Here is a 17,480-nt window from a genome sequence, read left to right on the forward strand (position 1 = left end):
AAGACAAGTGTTCATCTCCACACTCACCCCCTCACCCTCTCCACCTGTCAGTCACAATGCTGGGCTTGGCAGTCAGCAGGAGAGGGGCTTAGGTGATGGGAGCCAGAGGCCTTGTGATAAGGCAATCTCTCCGCATGAGAGCTCATCAGAGCTGACAGTGAATACAAATTGGTGCCATTAGCGTGGGGGGCTGTTGGACAGAAGAGGGGCAGGGCACCACAGTGGCTCCTAATAATAGAATGGTTGAACCCCCAGGTTGACAAGAGAGTGGTGGGGCACGAGGGGACCCGACAGTGACAGGACAGAGACAGTTTTAAACACAGAGACCATGTTTCGTAGAACATCTGGTGCACATTATCAATAGTAATGCTTGAGCTGAAGTGAGTGAGGGTTTTTTGTGTGGTAGTGCTTTTGGTGTGTATTTGTTAAGATGGTTAAATATCAGAAAATGTGTTGAGGCAGGAAAGAGTTATACTAGTTTCGAAGTGTGAGAGCAAAAAAACAAAGCATGCCCATCACTTCTCATCTCTCTATTTACCAGAGCCCGACCGATTAATCGGGTGGGCCGATTAATCGTGTGGGCCGATTATAACCTGTCACTGATTAGTCAACATCAGCCAAAATGTAGCCGATTGTAAACATTTTTGCTCCGCGGTGATTCTGTTGCTCCTGCTCCTGTGTGTTAATTAGTATAAGGCTACAACACAGCGTCTCACTTCATAATGCCATGAAGGATTAACCTGGGCTTATAAATTCACAAGTTATTGTCTTAATTGAAATAATTTTTGAAAATGTTTCTATGTATTTAGTTGTAATTGTATTTATTACATGTTCTGAAAGCAGCTACATTGTTACTTAAAATCTAGTTTAGTCCCATGCATTAAATGGAAGATGGAACTTTTCAATAGCTAGTAATTATTTGTGTTCATATACAGTATATATCCCGTGTATATCAATGGATTTATTATATATATCAGCCAATATATTGGATATCAGCCGATATATCGGATATCAGCCGATATATCGGATATTGGCTTCTTAATGCCCTCAGTATCGGTATCGGTATCGACCCCAATTGGTCGGACTCTACTATTTACCCTCATTCTCAGTCTTAAACTGACTTTGATGCAAAGTTTTTTTGGAGCCGCATCATTGCGTCACTGTAAAACATCAGTATGTCACTGCATTAGTAGCTTGTCAGTGGTGTCAGCTGCAGACGCTGTGAGTGAAGGATGGCGACAAATACCGTTTTTCCACTAGGCCTGCACAATGTATCGTTTGAACATCGCCATCGCAATATGTGCATGCGCAATAGTCACATCGTGCATATGATGTGACTGTCGCATTTCCCCCATTTATCGGAGAAATGAAAAAAAAGCAACTGAAATTGAAACCTATTCTATTTTGTACAGAGACATGGCCTCCTGGATCCCTTTCATATACAGCAATCTTCATCATTAACAGATAAACCCCCTTGGCCTGGCTTAAACGGTATAATAAGAATACAATGGTGTCATTGTGAGTCAACCAAATTCTTCCCAAACACAGCTATTCAAGTCATTTGGTGAAAATTCTTCTATCTTTAATAATGCAATATATATCGCAAACCCCCCAAAAATCGCAATGTCAGTTTTTTCCAATATCGTGCAGCCCTATTTTCCACTAAACTGGTGCTAGTGCCAGTTCCAGGTCAGTGCCTGACTTAGCGCTGATTCTCTGTGTTTCCACAGACAAAGCTCTGGCTCCAGGTGCCCAAAACTGGGGCCTAACAAGCTCCAACTCTTTGCTGAGCAAAGCCCTGACTATGTCAGAGGTCAGGAGTGGGGCTACTGTAATCAACAAGCAGCCATATTCAAAAAGTAAAGCTGCTAAGTGAGTCCCCTGTTGTTTTGTTGGTGTCTCCTCACTCGAAACATAAACTTGAGGCAAATTTAAAGCAGCAATGCCTTGCCTCTCTTATAGATCAGGTTTATACCTTGTTATTTATTAAACTAAACAGCAGAATGTATATTATTTTTTTTTTACAGCTATGTTAATTAAGAGTGGCTGTTTTTCACTGCTCATCGTTGGTCACTGTAGCCCCACCCTCAGCCCTTATGTTGTTGATGCTTTGCTCTCATCTATTGGCAGTCCAGCCTTGAGTTTACAACCCATAGTAATTACACTCTGGGACAGCAATATTTTCCTTTTTTTTGTGTGTGAGTTGTGTAAGTACAGAGGTGTAAATTTGCATGGATGCTATGCTAAGATGTTCAGGAATATGCACTGTCCCTTTAAATTTGAAAAAAAAAAAAAAAAAAGTTTTACCCCTTCACTAACTGCACAAGTGTGTGATTGTTCGCTTTAACGTGTCTCTTTTACTAGGCTTGTCGTACAAAATAAATATGAGTGACAAGAACAACAGCACAGCCTAATCTTTGAGAATTAAGATGCTTCAAGCCAAACAATTAATTGATAGAATGAATCAAATAAAAGTATTTAACCTCAAAAGATGGATTATGTTAATGTGTAGCCACAGCATACTGGCATAAACAATGATCATAATCAAAGTTAAATTAACATCATTTCAGCCTTTAAATAGCTGTGCAGAATTGTGTGTTGTTGTGAAGGAATACTGTTCTTGGTTTCATTCACCTGATGTCATGTTTGAAGCTGGATGATGGTGAGGAAAGGAGTGTGTGTTGATTCTTGTAGGAAGCAGGTGTTTTTACAGGCATGCTGTTATGTCTGTGTTTTCTCTCCTAGCAGCAAGCTGCAGATCATGTCTCTTCACAAAGAACACACACACACATATGCACACACACACACTACAAACAGAGCGAAGCTTGACCACGCTTCTGAGAGCACTTCACAAAAGATTACCATTCCTTTATGAGCCGAACTCTTCAGCATTTACCAGCAGGTCAGATCAGATCTCTCCTCTGCCCCTGCATATTTGTTGTCTGCTGAATGATGCGTCCTATCTGATGTGACTCTGGCCGAGCCCCTGACCGCTCTTATTATCCTCCGTCCCACGGAGTTACTAAGCCGAGGCGAGCAGATGCTGGGTTCACATGCTGTTATCTTTTCTTTTCATTTAGCCGCACAGCTAACCTCATACTCACTCTCAAGTAATCACACAGGCATTCTCTAACAACTGTGTCACTTCTCTCCTGGCTTTGAAGCATGTAGCGCACACAAAACCAAATGAGTCCTGTAAATGTTTGACATGAAGACTAATTATGTCGAAGGGAGATGTTGAAGGAGAGTAAAGGCAGGCGCTGCAAACTAAGTCACTTTTTGTGTCTCTTTGTAAGAAACCCTGATTAGATAAATAAAGATCCAAGTATAGAAAATCAAGGAAAGAGAGACCATAGCCGCTTTTGGATACAGGAGTCTGGATGTAAGCTGATTCCACTCCTTCTGTGTACAGTCGGTAAATCTCAAAATATTTGAACAAAATTTATATAAACACCCATCTGTTGTCACATTTTGTAACCTTTACAGACTAGAGCTGGAGCGCTTTCTTCTGCTTTTTTAGCATATCACTCTGTAGACAAAGTTAATTATCTCAGTCTGCTTGAAAAAAAAAATATGATTTTATCAGACTTTAACACTTTAATTTAGAGGGAGAAGCTGTGACAAGGAAGTCAAGAATTTCTCAAACCGATCCAAATTGAAACTGCACAGTTTGAAGGCCATGTCACAGTAGGATGATGAGTGAAAGAAAGAGTCCTTCCTGAGCACACAGCAGACAGCATCTGTGTACAAATCTCTGATTTTGTAGTGAAAGATGATATTGGTAAAGCATCCAATTGGTGACACTTCCCAGTCTGCTGATCTCACTGGTTATTGTGGGTGTCCTGTTAGAGGCAGTTTGACCTGGAGACCTGGAATCATTAATACAAAACATGTTGATATCTTTGATCCTAGGAGTGGGAGGCTCTGACTCTTTCTGGATCAGTCATATTGACACTACACACTCGAGGATTATGTGAACAAATGATCAGTTCTGACAAGCCTCGATTCAGGCCACACCCCTGGTTATTAGGAGTGTTAAATCCAATCCTGTGACACTGTTGCCAGTGGTATCTCAGCTCATCGCTGCTCATTGTTTGAAGTTGACCCAACTGCCGACTAGTCAAGCTTGTAAAAAAATCTCTTGGGGTAATTTGTGCAAAACTCTGCTGTTCTCGTTGAAATGGAATGTAACTTTGAAAGAGTAATAGGGCAATCTTTACTGAAGCTCTCCTCTGCACTGACAGCATTCAGAATATTTGGCCAGGTTTCCTGACAAGTGCTGCTTTGATGTGTGAGAGCAAGCCACCTCTCCCGCCCCCTGTTAAACACCCTAATTATCACTGCTGCCACTCCACTCTGTGTGAACTAACACACCCCTCTCTGACGGCTTGGAGATTGCCTTAGGACCTTGCTTAGGTAGTGCAGCTTGTTTATGATGAGCTGGGAGCTAGCAGGTTATGTCTGTCACTATATATCTATAACCCAAGCAGACTAAATGAAGCACTGTCAGACTCAAGACTTGAAATGTGCTTTTTGTTTTGGTGCAAAACAGTATAGCCCTTACATTTTAACTGTAGCTCCCCACTGTGAAGTTGTGTAGACGAAAGGGTCAGCTGCTGCAGTAGCTGCAGTTTCTAATTATCAGCCATACGTTACACAAGGGAAAACCACAGACCTGTGAATTGAGCAGGTGATTGCTACACACGTCCTTCCACATTGCTCATCTCTCCCTTCCTGTTTGGTGTCAAAGCAGCAGACCGCAAACTTTTGTTTCTTCCCATCACCATCCCCCATCCTCCTCATTTTCTGTTGCTCCCTTCAGGGAGAAGCAGGCTTCAGGCACCAACATGCTCTCCACTATCATTGGCAGCATCCTGTACTTTTAATTCACCGCGGTTGAAGCCAGAGTATGCAGAGAGCTGAAACACATATCAGTGTCACGTAGCGGCTGTGTGCTGCACGGTCAAGTGGCAGGGTGTGTAACGAATCTCATCCTGTCTTACTCTATTCATTGTTCTTTTTTTTTGCTCTCTGTCCAGAGTTTTCCTTGATGCTTCTGGTTTATTTTCCTGAAGATTAATGAGTGGTAGGGGCTGTGCACTGTTAACTTACACTTCATGCAGTATCACTCCTGAAGCAGGGGAAGATAAAACATCACTGAACGAGTAAGATGCATTAAGCTTGAGATATAATACATAAAATCCAGTATTCTCTATCTCTGACAGCATGGGGAGAAGTCATTTCATACAAGACAGCAATAGTCTGTGTTTTTTCTTACTTCTGGGGATGTGAGCTAAAGAGTATATTGCATGCCAGTGAACTTTTCCTGTCCAAACATATTTCCAAAGTAAACTGGGCCCGTTGGCTATTAATTTTAGATGGAGAGATATGCTATAACATGCAGGCCTGCAGCCCCGGAGATCATCGTCAGCAGCCAAGTATTCTCTCAGGAGGAGGAGGGCTGGCTCTGTCTGACAGTGAGGCATGTCTCTCCTATACAGTGAGTTTCCACACCTCATTTAACCAGGCAGGCTGACAAAAAATACATTTTTTATTTATCATTTTCTGAGGAAGGGGCTGCAGGAGGTTGGGACAACTGCAGTACTTTTCAGTACAACCACTGCATTGTCCTACAGGCCTCTGTCCAGCGCAGGGTGCAGCCAGAAACACACCTACTGGAGTCTGCAACTAAGAACAAGTATATTTATACAAAATGTGAAGCAAGTGGTGCATTTACTGAGCTAGAAATTAAGAGAAGCACATCACAAAAGCCTGTGTTCAAGGTCAGAAAACTCATTTAGTGAGTTTGATAAAACACACATGTACTCTTTGGCTCCTTGTTTTGCCAAGGTTCTGTGCTGGACTTCCCTCTTGAACAATTTAGCAGTTTTTTCTCATGTGATGATGGCAGTAGACTGAAAATTAGTCTTTCACTCAACTTTATTTCATTTTCCCAAGTTGATATCTTTCTTTGTTTGTTGAGCAGATCATAACGTCCATACCTTTGATTTTGGATTGACTGTGGATCCTATTCCATAAGACAAGGTGAAATGTTTTTCGTAAGTACACAATTCAGTAGCAACTCAAGCAGTGTTTTTATTTGTTGATCTAAATTGTTTTTTTTGATTATTTTTGGATTATCCCCGACCTGCAGAACTGGCAAAGAAGAGCTTTCTTTTGAATCGTCTCTTAAATGTTTCACTAAACAGAGTGCATCATATATGTTTCTTGGAAATAAGAATGCATGTAACAACAGAGTACAGTTTATCATGGCAGTGGAAGGATCTTCAACATTATTAGGATGAAAAGCTCCCTTTTTTGATAAACACAATTTACTCATGGTGTGACACCCACATTGAGTACTCATGCTTGTTCTCTGCCACCATACTTTATTCCCACAGAGTACAAGGTCAATAGATGCTGCCAGTTACCAAAACGTTATATCTATCACATCATTTACTCATCTATAATACAGAGTTCTGATGCTATGGGGCTGAATGCCTTTAATGTGGCTTAAGGCTAAATTACACTTGATGCCATTTTTGTCATGTGTTATAGATGAGCTGATTCACTGAACATCAGACATTTGTTTTTGATAATTCCTAAGGAAGGTTGTGCTGCTCACTCCAGGTCTCAAATTAACATTTTATAAATTATTGAACTCTCATAAGTGATGAAACTTAAAGCAATCACTAAGAAGTTTACATCATTCATAAGAAATTTTAAAACAGAAGCAGAGAAAATGGATAGAAGCTGGTTGCTGATTGTTGACCTACAGATTGATTTGGGGTCATATAATGAGTCAAATTTATTGCATAAAACTTAACAGATTCTTCAGTTTGAAATAAATGAATAGTTTTTACTGAACTAAAGATGTACTTAGCTTCTAACCACCATTGACTATCTCATGCCGTAGAAGAGAGAAGAGAGTTCAAAGTTTGGGGTGGAAGTTTGAGGTGTCTGACAACATTTAAAGTCTATGAAACGGCCCATGGTTTGTCACTTGGCTCTATGCTGACATCTAACCAGGTCTCAGGTTCAGGTCTCATCTTACTCGGCTCACTCTTCTCAAACTTTTCCTGCAGCCAAAAGCAGAGTGTTGAGTTGTGGGAGCAGGCAGTAGGTTGTATCAGCCAGCAGCACCTTGCAATGTTGGGAAAGAGTAGAGGATTGTCTGTGTTCAGTAGACTAAAGTAAGTGAACCTGTCTGCCTTTCACTAGCTGACTTGGATGTCTGAGCTCACTGCTGTTAGATCAGTTTACGGTCGGTGTTCTGGTAGAGCACAGGCACCACTTTTGTTCTGAGTTGCGTGCAAGTGCAGACATACAAGCGTACTAGAGTAAGTGGACGAGTTAAGGACAAGACATTGAGAACAAGGATCAGGTTCCATCACCAGCTTACTTTCACCTCTAATAGAGCCATTGCCATTCCTCAGGGGCCAGTGGTGCGTTTCTGAAACAATGCGCCTGCTGTCTGTGCAGACCCCCCAGAGTGAACCTAAACCATACATCCAGTAATGGGCTACTTTAAGAGTTTATCTGGCTCTAATGGACATACTTGTACACTGCTCCCAGTCTCTAAATCTTGAGGATAAGTCTGTGTGTGTGTGTGTGTGTGTGTGTGTGTGTGTGTGTGTGTGTGTGTGTGTGTGTGTGTGTGTGTGTGTGTGTGTGTGTGTGTGTGTGTGTGTGTGTGTGTGTGTGTGTGTGTGTGGAAAAGGCTGTCATGCCCTAATGTGGCTGACAAAGGGAACAGTAGTCCTTCCTTTCTGTGTCTATCCCTGTAAAATAGATTCTCTGATCTTCTGCTTGAAGCATGATGAGTATTGCAGTGAAGGCGGTGGATTGATCATGTGGTCAAATGTATAAGAGACTGTAATGGTTGAATAGTTTAAAGAATATCTTTAGTCATTCATATCCATCCAACACATTTCTTCATAGTGTTTTAAAAATTTAATGGCCGTATGCTTTAGGGATAGGAATCGAAAACATGTTCCTGTTGAGAATCGATAAGAAATGTTTCAGTCCATCGATATCATTAGCCATTGTGCTGAACAATTCCCTTATCAACTCTTTACACTATGCCAGAGCTGCTGGACCTTATGTGACTAGTCTGCTGCAGCTTCCTTAGCTTGGCAGTTAGATAACATTTCCCAAGAAAACTCTGTTTAAGGATTTCTAGCTTGATATTTTATTGACCAACTGAACACAGAAATATTCATTACTCTCTCACAGGAGATTCCTTTTCAATACATTTAAAGTACAAAATAGCGCTAGCTTGATGCTAATATATACGGGAAATTGCATTGATTGGCTAGTAGTTAGCATCCATTGGTATAACTTTGGCTTCAGAGTAGGATTTCAACTTTCATCACAGAGGCATATCACAGTTACTCTTTTTTAACAATACGGAGAACTCCAAATGTCAGAATACTTTCAGGCAAATGAAAGAAAAGTTAGGCTCATGGTTGATTTCATAGCTACGGCAAGCTTCCAAACAACTTAGAAGGATGCTATAACCACTTCGATACTCTAAAGGGCTTACTTGAGTCAATAACAAATTACAAAACTGTACATCAATGTCACATGACGTGCAATTTTTACTTATTTCTGTATATTAACGCCAAGAGATATCCAGATCCAGTGACCAATTACATATTTGTTCACTTGAAAAAGAAGGAATTGATAAGAGAATCAATAAAGAAATGAATCGATAAGCATAATCGATAAGGGCATTGATATTGATAAAATCTTATCAATGCCCATTCCTAGTATGCCAAAAAACTCACCAAACACAACCCAACCTATTCCTCTTTATATTTCCAAAGTAAGCTCCTCATCAGCCTCCATTGGCATGCCTTCACACAGAACAGCAGCCTCTCTGCACGACTCCCCCAGCTGATACTGGCTGGGTGTTTTCCTGGCACTAGCCTCAGAACAAGAACCACCTTTTTTGGCGTGTTCCCACAGGCGGCCTGACCTCCTCAGCAGTGGAGCGGCCAAGCCCAGTCGGCTGCCATCATGACTTCTTGATCAACATGTTGTAGCACAAAGCCATGTACCCCTGCCCCTGGCAAGGGTTGACTTTGGGACTGAAGTGAGAAAAGCTGACAGGGTGGGGAATGATGCCTAAAAGCTACAGTGACTTCACACTTGGGTAGAATTGTCGTGCTCTTTTTTTTTTTTGCTTTTCTTTTTCAAACATGTGGTGATAGGTTTTAAATGATTCTTTTTTTCCCCCTGATAGTAGTCGACCCAACAGCATTCAGGCTGCAGTATTAACACCATGTGAGAATCCTGTGTAGTTTTATTCTTTGTAGATATGAAAACCCTGGAGAAGTTAAACAAGAAAAAAAATTACAGGCCACTGGAACATTCCATAAGAAAGAAAGACCTGAAGGGTTTCCTTTCAACAACAACATCGCAATTTAATAAGCTTAGCTCTCTGTGATTTCGTCGACATTACAATTAGATATGGAGGATTAGGTGTGGGGAAAGAGTTTTCATCACTGTTCATTATAGTGAGCTGTGTTTTCATTGTGACCTAAAAGTTGGACATGCTGTAAGGCAGATTCAGGCTTAATTATATGTTCATTATCAGACAATTACGGGATTACATTACATGTCTTTATATCTAAATTTGAAGCTCTCTGTTGGGTACGTTTTTGCAATGTGTGCAGAGCGTGTTCACATTCCCATTGTGGCTTAAAGATGGCGTCCAATCCAGACCCCCTGACAGCAAACACACACTGAGGTGCTGCTGAAAGGACCTCCACTGGCCTTTGCTATATGTGTGTTTGTCTGTATGCACATGCATTCTCATCCAGTGTGTTACGCACTCACTGCAAACACACATAAACACAGCTAGAGTGCATGGGGACTCATCATTCAGCTTAAACCCCAACACAAATAATCACAGCGTCCGAGCACATGTTGCTGCTCCTCTGACAGCTGTCAGTCATTCTGCTGACCTGTAAACATTCTGTTGGTGGGCATGGTTATTAAATCAAACTGTACAAATACAGCAAATCTAATGCTATTAATCTTTGCTTATTGATGTAACCCTATGTTAAATTTAGACCTGGCTGGAAAGACGGGTAATATCAGATTCCATAGTCTGTTTAAAACGGTCTCTAGATGGTGTTTATTTTAAGGCCCACTGGTGGACATGCTGATGGCTTTGCATGCTTTGGTGTCCAGACCTCTTCTGTACCACCAGCTAACAACCACATAGGAATGCTTCTCAGTAGCTTCATACATATTGAGCATGACCGCACACAAGGAGCTCACCGAAAAAAAAAAGAAAAGAAAAAAAATCATTCATTAAGTTATTATCGGTTTTACAAAGCTAACTTGTGCTCAACAGTTTATCCTTTGATTTCCCTTCACCACATTTTGCTGCTAAATCAACAAAAGAGAACTCTGGTTAACCTCAAAGTGTGGCTCCTTTTTTAAGCTCTTTGTGGTCTGATGGTTGTACAATAAAGCTTAACACTGACACAGGACTATCCTGCTGTCTGAGTTAAACCCCTGTGTTTGTCCAACAATATGTGAATGCCACCCTGTAATGCCTCTCCCCTATAGATTGTGGAGGAGTGTTTGTCTATGGTGTGGCATGGGGCCTTTGCTCTCTTTGCAGCGGCCTCTCTGCCCTGCCTGTGCATGGTTGCTGAACCGAAGAGAATATATCAAACAAACACTCCAGCACCACGCTGAAGGAAGACTGTGAGCCACTTGACATGAGAAAACTTGTTGACTACATTGTGTTGCTTTAAGAGCCTCACTCCTTTGACCTTAGTGGAGTGTGGTCCAACCAAGGATGCAGCTGCATGAATCAGCCATACTGATCAACACACTAGGGCTGGGCGGTTATGGTAAAAATAAGAATCCCGATTATTTTAAGTGATATTGAAATCAAAATTAATATATACAATTATTCATTTATTCAAAAACTTCAGTACTGATTTAAACACAACTTTTAAGAACCAGCAAGTGGCACATACAGTATTATTGATACACATAAGTCACACACACTTGCTGTGGCTGCACATGGAACACAGAAGAGCTATGATGCACAGGAACTTGCATACATCTACACTGTGTGACATATTAAATGTTTTTCTTCGATTTTATTGTTTTTATGATTGTCAGATGGCAAAATTGAAATCACGATTAAAATCTGATTAATTGTCCAGCCCTACAGCACACCACACAATTTTACTAAACATTACATCTGTCACACTGCGGCTTGTATTTTCAAACATTTGAGTTGATGTAGTGAGAAGCAGATCATGTAAGACTTTCTAGATCTTCTGAGGTACTCAGGGAGCATTAAGCCATCAACACAGTGTGACAGACCCTCAGCAGCAGTTGCCTCTAATGCATGGTGTTAAGTTGCAGCAGTGTTGGTGGAAAACCATCAGATAACTCCAGTCTGTTTGGAGGAGTGGCATCAGGAATGTGTCAGTTGTGCAAGCATGTTTTTGTAAAAATGTGCATGTGCACCACAGCTGTCATTAATGGGTAAATTTTTGTCTCCATACAGAGCTGAGATCCACCGGCACTGCTCATCACTTTGCCTACCTTCTCAATACTTCTGATTACCGGATCCTGCGTATGGATGAGGACCATGATCGTATGTATGTTGGAAGCAAGGACCACATTTTGTCCCTGGACCTCCATGACATCAACAAGGATCCACATATTGTAAGACTATTCCCACGCTACCCCTCTCCCATAACTTCCATCCCTCAAATGGGCTGTATCAAAGGGTCAAAGGAAGTGTCTTTACCTCAGTGCAACAGCAGCTGCTCCACAGGGCAAAATATTCTGTAGTGTTGTCTATCCAGCAGCCGTTTCTGGTTAACTCACATTGACTTTTCATTGGAGTGCACATTGTACGTTGTAGGGTCATTAAACTACTGTGATTGGGTCATGACGATCCCAACAGGAGTGATATTTGCCTGGGTGGATGTCTCTTTTGCAATTTCAGCCCAGACTTCTCATTAATGCCACTGATGTGTAGCAGGTTGGTTTGAAACTATAAAAATGTCATCTGTTCCCTCCTGACAGATCCACTGGCCAGTGTCCGAACGAAGAAGGATGGAGTGCCTTGTGAGCGGGAAAGACGCCAATGTAAGTACGCCTCCTGACAGCACTCACAACCACATCAAGTTTGCTCAACTGAGGGGGTTTCCATCCACTCCATTGATTGCCCTAATATAGAAAAATATGTATTTTTCAATATTCAACGTCTTAAAGTATACAGCTCTCTGTTTAAACTTTAATGAGAGCAACCAGAGAAAATGACTCTCACCTGCAGGGTTGAAAATTGGCCCAGTAAAATTGTAGTTCCAGCCATTTAGCCAAAGAGAAGGAGAAATGAATTCATGTTCCAGGCCAAAGTGGAGAGCACAACACCACTGGCTGAGACTTTGAAGTATTACCCACGTAGAGGCACAGTCTAACTGGTACTTTTTGTTAGTCTCTTAAACTTGTGCACTCAGTTAATCTGCAGGGGGTTAACCTGTAAATTGTGGCTATGCGTGGCTTTTAACTGAGATGTTTATGGCCGTTTAATTGACTCAAGTTTTTATGTTTCCAGGAGGAATGTGCAAATTTCATCCGTCTGATTGAGCCATGGAACAGGACTCAGCTTTACATCTGTGGAACAGGAGCTTACAATCCAGTCTGTACCTTTGTCAACCGTGGGCGCAAACCTCAGGTTAGGATTTACACTTAAAGAGAGTTTGAGCCAAGAAGGTGCTGTTGTTTGATACACCAACCTAGCAAAAACCTATCTTCCACTGGATGCTATTTGGCCTCACCCAGCCCCTGATTTTCTTTTTCCCTTAAACAAGTTCTTGCTCTCAATCCACCTTACACCAGGTTCCTTTACGAGGATTTCCTCCCATCATTAGGCCTGCTGGAGGTACCATGTTTCTGGGTCTGGCAAAGCAGCCAACAAAGCTTTACATGCACACAGCTGTCTTCCCCAGTGAGCTGTTAAAGCTACTCTGTTTAGTCTCAGTCTTTAATGGGACCTCTTAAATTTCTTAAACTAAGCCAAGCATCCCTACCTTGCCATACTCCCCTTTAACACCTCGCTATTCTCTAAATATCACACTTGTTCCCTAATGATGGCCAGGAGACTGTTAAAATGGGAAAAATAAAAAGTAAATTTCCCTGTTGACTCTCCTTTGAGACACACATCACAGTTTAGAGAACTTGCAACTGCAGGCACGGCTTGCATGAGTCCCTTTTGGTTACTTCATGACCATTGGCTTACAAAGGGCTTCCATCCATTTGCTCGCCTATCCATCCACACCCGCGCATGCATCCACCAGGCCACCCGCCAGCCTTCAACATGTGAGATGTTGGGTAATTGGAGATGGGAGCTCCCATTATGGGGTGTCAGAAGAATGTTCCAGTTCTTGCCTATTAATGAGAGGGCTGTTTTTTTTTCTTTGGCACATTGAACAGATTGGTTAAAGTTGTCCCTAGTGAGGACCTTTCTCAGCTGTGCTGGGCAGTTAACTCGGAGTGCAAAAACATGAGGTGACACACTCAGCACAGATGCATGCACACACCTTTCCTTACACATGTAAGGTGACTGGGTTTGTAATAACTGTTTCAACAACCAGGTGGATTGTTGTGATTTGATCTCATTGTGTTATGTTTCTTCAGATCTTTATCGCTGTCCTGGTAGGTTTTGGAAACTGTGGTATCCAAATGTTTTGCTTTGGCAGCAGCTTTGAGGAAATGTATGTTGCATACTGTGAGAGCTTTATTGACTCAACCATGGAATAGAGAGCTGTTAAGGTTGTCTTTACAACCATCTGGTCAAATAAGCCTAGGCACATTCTCTGCAAACATCAACAGACATGTTAATCTTCTTTCTGTTCATACATTAAACTGATTTCATTGGTGTTGGTTTGGAAGGGACCTCTTCGAATCTGGAAGTCAGTAAAAATGCGAGTGATGCAGAAGGAAGAAGGCTCCACGATCCCTCCTCATCAGTGGCGTAACATGCAGACTGTGTTGCTGTCTCCTGTTTTAGACTTCCATGTATCTGCAGATGGCCCAGGCCAGAGGAAGGGCTAGCCGCGCAGCTGAACCCAGCGCGGTGCACGAGACTCTTGGATTGAAGGTGCGATGTGGGGCCCAGTCTGCACCGCAGCCCTGAATATTACCTGGGCTCGTGGTCACCTGCAGCACGCTCCCCCTACATGTGTCTGAGCACCAAACCATTTAACTCCCATTCACTTTTATCTCCTTAACATTTGGCATGAATCTTTTCTAGACCTTGCACAACCCTGAAGTCTTTTTGTGATCTGATTTGCATTTGATTTCATGTCATGTTCATTTAACAGTCCTTGAATCGTTTTCCGTTGTGTCAGCCTCATTGTTTGAGCACTCTTTCCTATCTGTCATTGTCTTCTTTGTGCTTTGCATTTGAGCTAAATGCCATATTTTGCATGTGAGCTGGGTTATCAAACATAGCCTTACAGGCTGCCAGGGAAATCTCTTGACCTTTGCTTGTCACAGATTTAATTATTCAGGCTTTCTTTGCTGTTTGATGCATGGCATATCCATTTTAGATACCATACATCTGGCATTTATTAAACATCCAAAACCCAAATCATTCATCCCACTTATCTGAGATGACGCCGGGTGTCCCACCTATTATTGCAGCGCTCCATAAACCATCCACCCTCTGTAGGAATGTGGTGCAGTCTCTCCCATAGAGGTAGGAGGACTAGTCAGCATCTGACCCACTCCCACAGCAGGCTCTGTTAGCCCAGAGCAAACACCAGCCATCTGTAGCCAACTAGCAGCGCAGCAAAGGAAATAAAGGAGCCACATACTTGAACATGTCTCCACTGTTTAAGCTCTCCAAGCACTTAGAGACACAGAAAGTCTCTCTGGTGGACAATCAAACTCCAAGGTGTTGTATTTTTATTATTTCCAGTGTTTTTTGTTTTTTTTTCTTTGAAGGGTCAGACATGCGACAGTGTTATAAAAACATGTTCTCCTCTGGTACACATCAGTTTTTTGTGACCTTTTTATAACATCTGGAATGGCTGGGAGTGAGCTGACGGCACCATGTTATTTAAACAAGTGGTGACTGTAATCAAGGATGAATGGAGGATTGCGAAAGGATGTGCTTATGATCCAGTGAAGTAAGTGTGGCACGGTGCCATTTTCTTTCCGCTGCTTTAGTGCTGATGGACAAGGACAGAGTTGTCTCTTTCCCTTTACCCATTGGGACTGATAAATGGAGATTGGACATGCACTAGTGTGTGTGGAGGGGCTACAGGACATGTCATTGCATGCCACTGATTCATGTTCCCCCACTCTCATTCGCAAATTCCTGCCAATCATCTCCCAGTGCTGGTGTACAGGGATGCCACAAGCAGTGAGCATCAGTCATCCAGCCAGCATCATGGGTTTGTTTTCACTGCACTGGATTACAGGTGTCAGCAGCAGGCCTCAACAGCCATAGGCACAAAAGGCTGAGAGACATTTGGCATGTGGTTCATTATGCAGAAAAAATACCCGAGCAACTCAAGACACATTGTTTTCAGGAGTAGAGTGGCGTAGATGAGGATTAAAAATTCCTTACTTTCTCTGCATGTATTTTTCTGTATGAACACATACTCATTATACTAATACTTCATCCCCCGTCATGCCTTGTAGGTCCCAGAGGAGTCAGGGGGAGTGCACTCACTGCCTCATTTTACCCTGCACAAGGGAATTACAGTGACAAGATGAAGAGTGCTGAATTTATTACCGTCTCCATATGATTTTTCCATTCCAGGAAGATATATTCCATTTGGAGCCGGGCAAAGTGGAATCTGGGAAAGGAAAGTGCTCCTACGATCCGAAGCTCAACAGCGTGTCAGCTTTGATCAGTGAGTATTACGTGAGCGTGATCATGTACGATCATAAGCTCAGGTACGATTAGACCCAGAGGTTCTCAGAGCGATTGCAGAGCTGCCTCACATGGAGTCGTCATTTGTGTTTCGTGTTTGATTAAGGCCCTGTTTACGTGACAACTTATCGCCCCAAAACACAGTGAAAAAAATCTGCTTTCACAAAGAAATGCTGAGGGACTAAAAACGCTATAGTAAGCAAGCCAGGCCTGTAGTTAGCGCTTTAACCGTCTTGTCCAGAGGCAGCTTTTGGCAGCTCTCCACCAAGCGGCAACCTCCAGTCTAAGAATATTAGACAATGTAGAAGTGCTAGATTCTGCTGTTTCTCAAGAGTCTGCTTTAGGCTGGCTGCAGAAGTACCAGAAGTCACATACACACCAAACCAAAAAAAGCTGTTTTCAAAGCAGAAATTAACCTATTTACAGCCTCGTTCAAAAAACGTCTCCTGTCTGAATAGAAAATAGAAAATACTTTATTTTATTTTATATATATATATATATATATATATATATATATATATATATATATATATATATATATATATATATATATGTATATATATATATATATATATATATATATATATATATATATATATATATATATATATATATATATATTATATTATATTATATTATATTATATTATATTATATTATATTATATTATATTATATTATATTATATTATGTTATGTTATTTATTTATTTATTTATAATAGCTAGCTTTACTATCGGCACACACTGAACAGGGTGTGAATTTTTTTTCAAACTTGGCGGTTCAAAGGATCTTAAGATTGCAAGCTCGTCTAATCAGAGTCACAGCTCAGGTCACATGACCGGCAGGCGCCCTATAGCTGTATGCAAAGCCCTTGCCACTACCAATATGGCAGCTATAGCCGATGTGCCTCATTTTCTGTTTCAGTAACAGACAGGTGGTGACAGGGAGACTACGTCCATGCTCTCCACCGAAGTGGAGTCAAGACGGTCATCTGGCCTATAGGCAAAAGTGCAGAAGTGGTGCATCGGATGCGCATTGTGTTGAAAGACAGTCAGCGGATTCAGCAGCACAAGCACAACACAGTAGTCTGCGACAATTGTAACAACAGTACTGGTGTACTGTTGCATGTGCATGTGCAAAGTGGAGCATGACGTCAGCTTGGTGTTTACACCAAAACTTGGGGCTGCAGCGTTTCAGAAAAATACCACTCTGGAGGCTGTTTTCAAAAGTTTCCATTTTATGTCGGCTAAAATGCAGTTTCCATGTGAACAAGAGGCCAAAATGCAGCAATACTTTAGCGTTTCATCCTATAACCGTTGACGTGTATATGTCCCCTAAACATAGAGTTTATACTTCTGCTTCACTTTGTAAGAAATTTATGGCCTCCTGTTGAAGAAGGGGCAAGATGGTCAGGCCAGTTTTGTGGAAAACCTGAAGAACAAAGAAGAGAAACCTCAGAAAGAAGGGAGCACTGAATAATTCATCACTCTAGTGTGTAGATGTTGAATTCAGGGAAAAAACTACAGGGAACGTTTGAGTCCATTTGG

The 17,480-nt window shown here is 41.7% G+C and overlaps 1 protein-coding gene across 3 annotated transcripts in view; it reads left to right on the plus strand.

Moving 5' to 3' along the window:
* Positions 1-17,480, plus strand: part of LOC141788853 (semaphorin-3F-like) — a 73,636-nt gene that overhangs the window by 35,624 nt on the left and 20,532 nt on the right. For 2 of the 3 annotated variants that reach the window (XM_074667969.1, XM_074667976.1), the window contains exons 3-7: positions 11,546-11,706; positions 12,073-12,135; positions 12,605-12,724; positions 14,060-14,149; positions 15,821-15,914. In XM_074667969.1, the coding sequence (XP_074524070.1) occupies positions 11,546-11,706; positions 12,073-12,135; positions 12,605-12,724; positions 14,060-14,149; positions 15,821-15,914 (528 nt within the window). The remainder of the gene's footprint in view (positions 1-11,545; positions 11,707-12,072; positions 12,136-12,604; positions 12,725-14,059; positions 14,150-15,820; positions 15,915-17,480) is intronic. The other variant, XM_074667985.1, reaches the window with a different exon arrangement.

Source organism: Halichoeres trimaculatus, unplaced genomic scaffold (assembly GCF_033239565.1).
Source record: "Halichoeres trimaculatus isolate MK-OKI-2021-1 unplaced genomic scaffold, fHalTri1.1 fHalTri1_scaffold_1, whole genome shotgun sequence".
Lineage (NCBI taxonomy): Eukaryota > Metazoa > Chordata > Actinopteri > Labriformes > Labridae > Halichoeres > Halichoeres trimaculatus.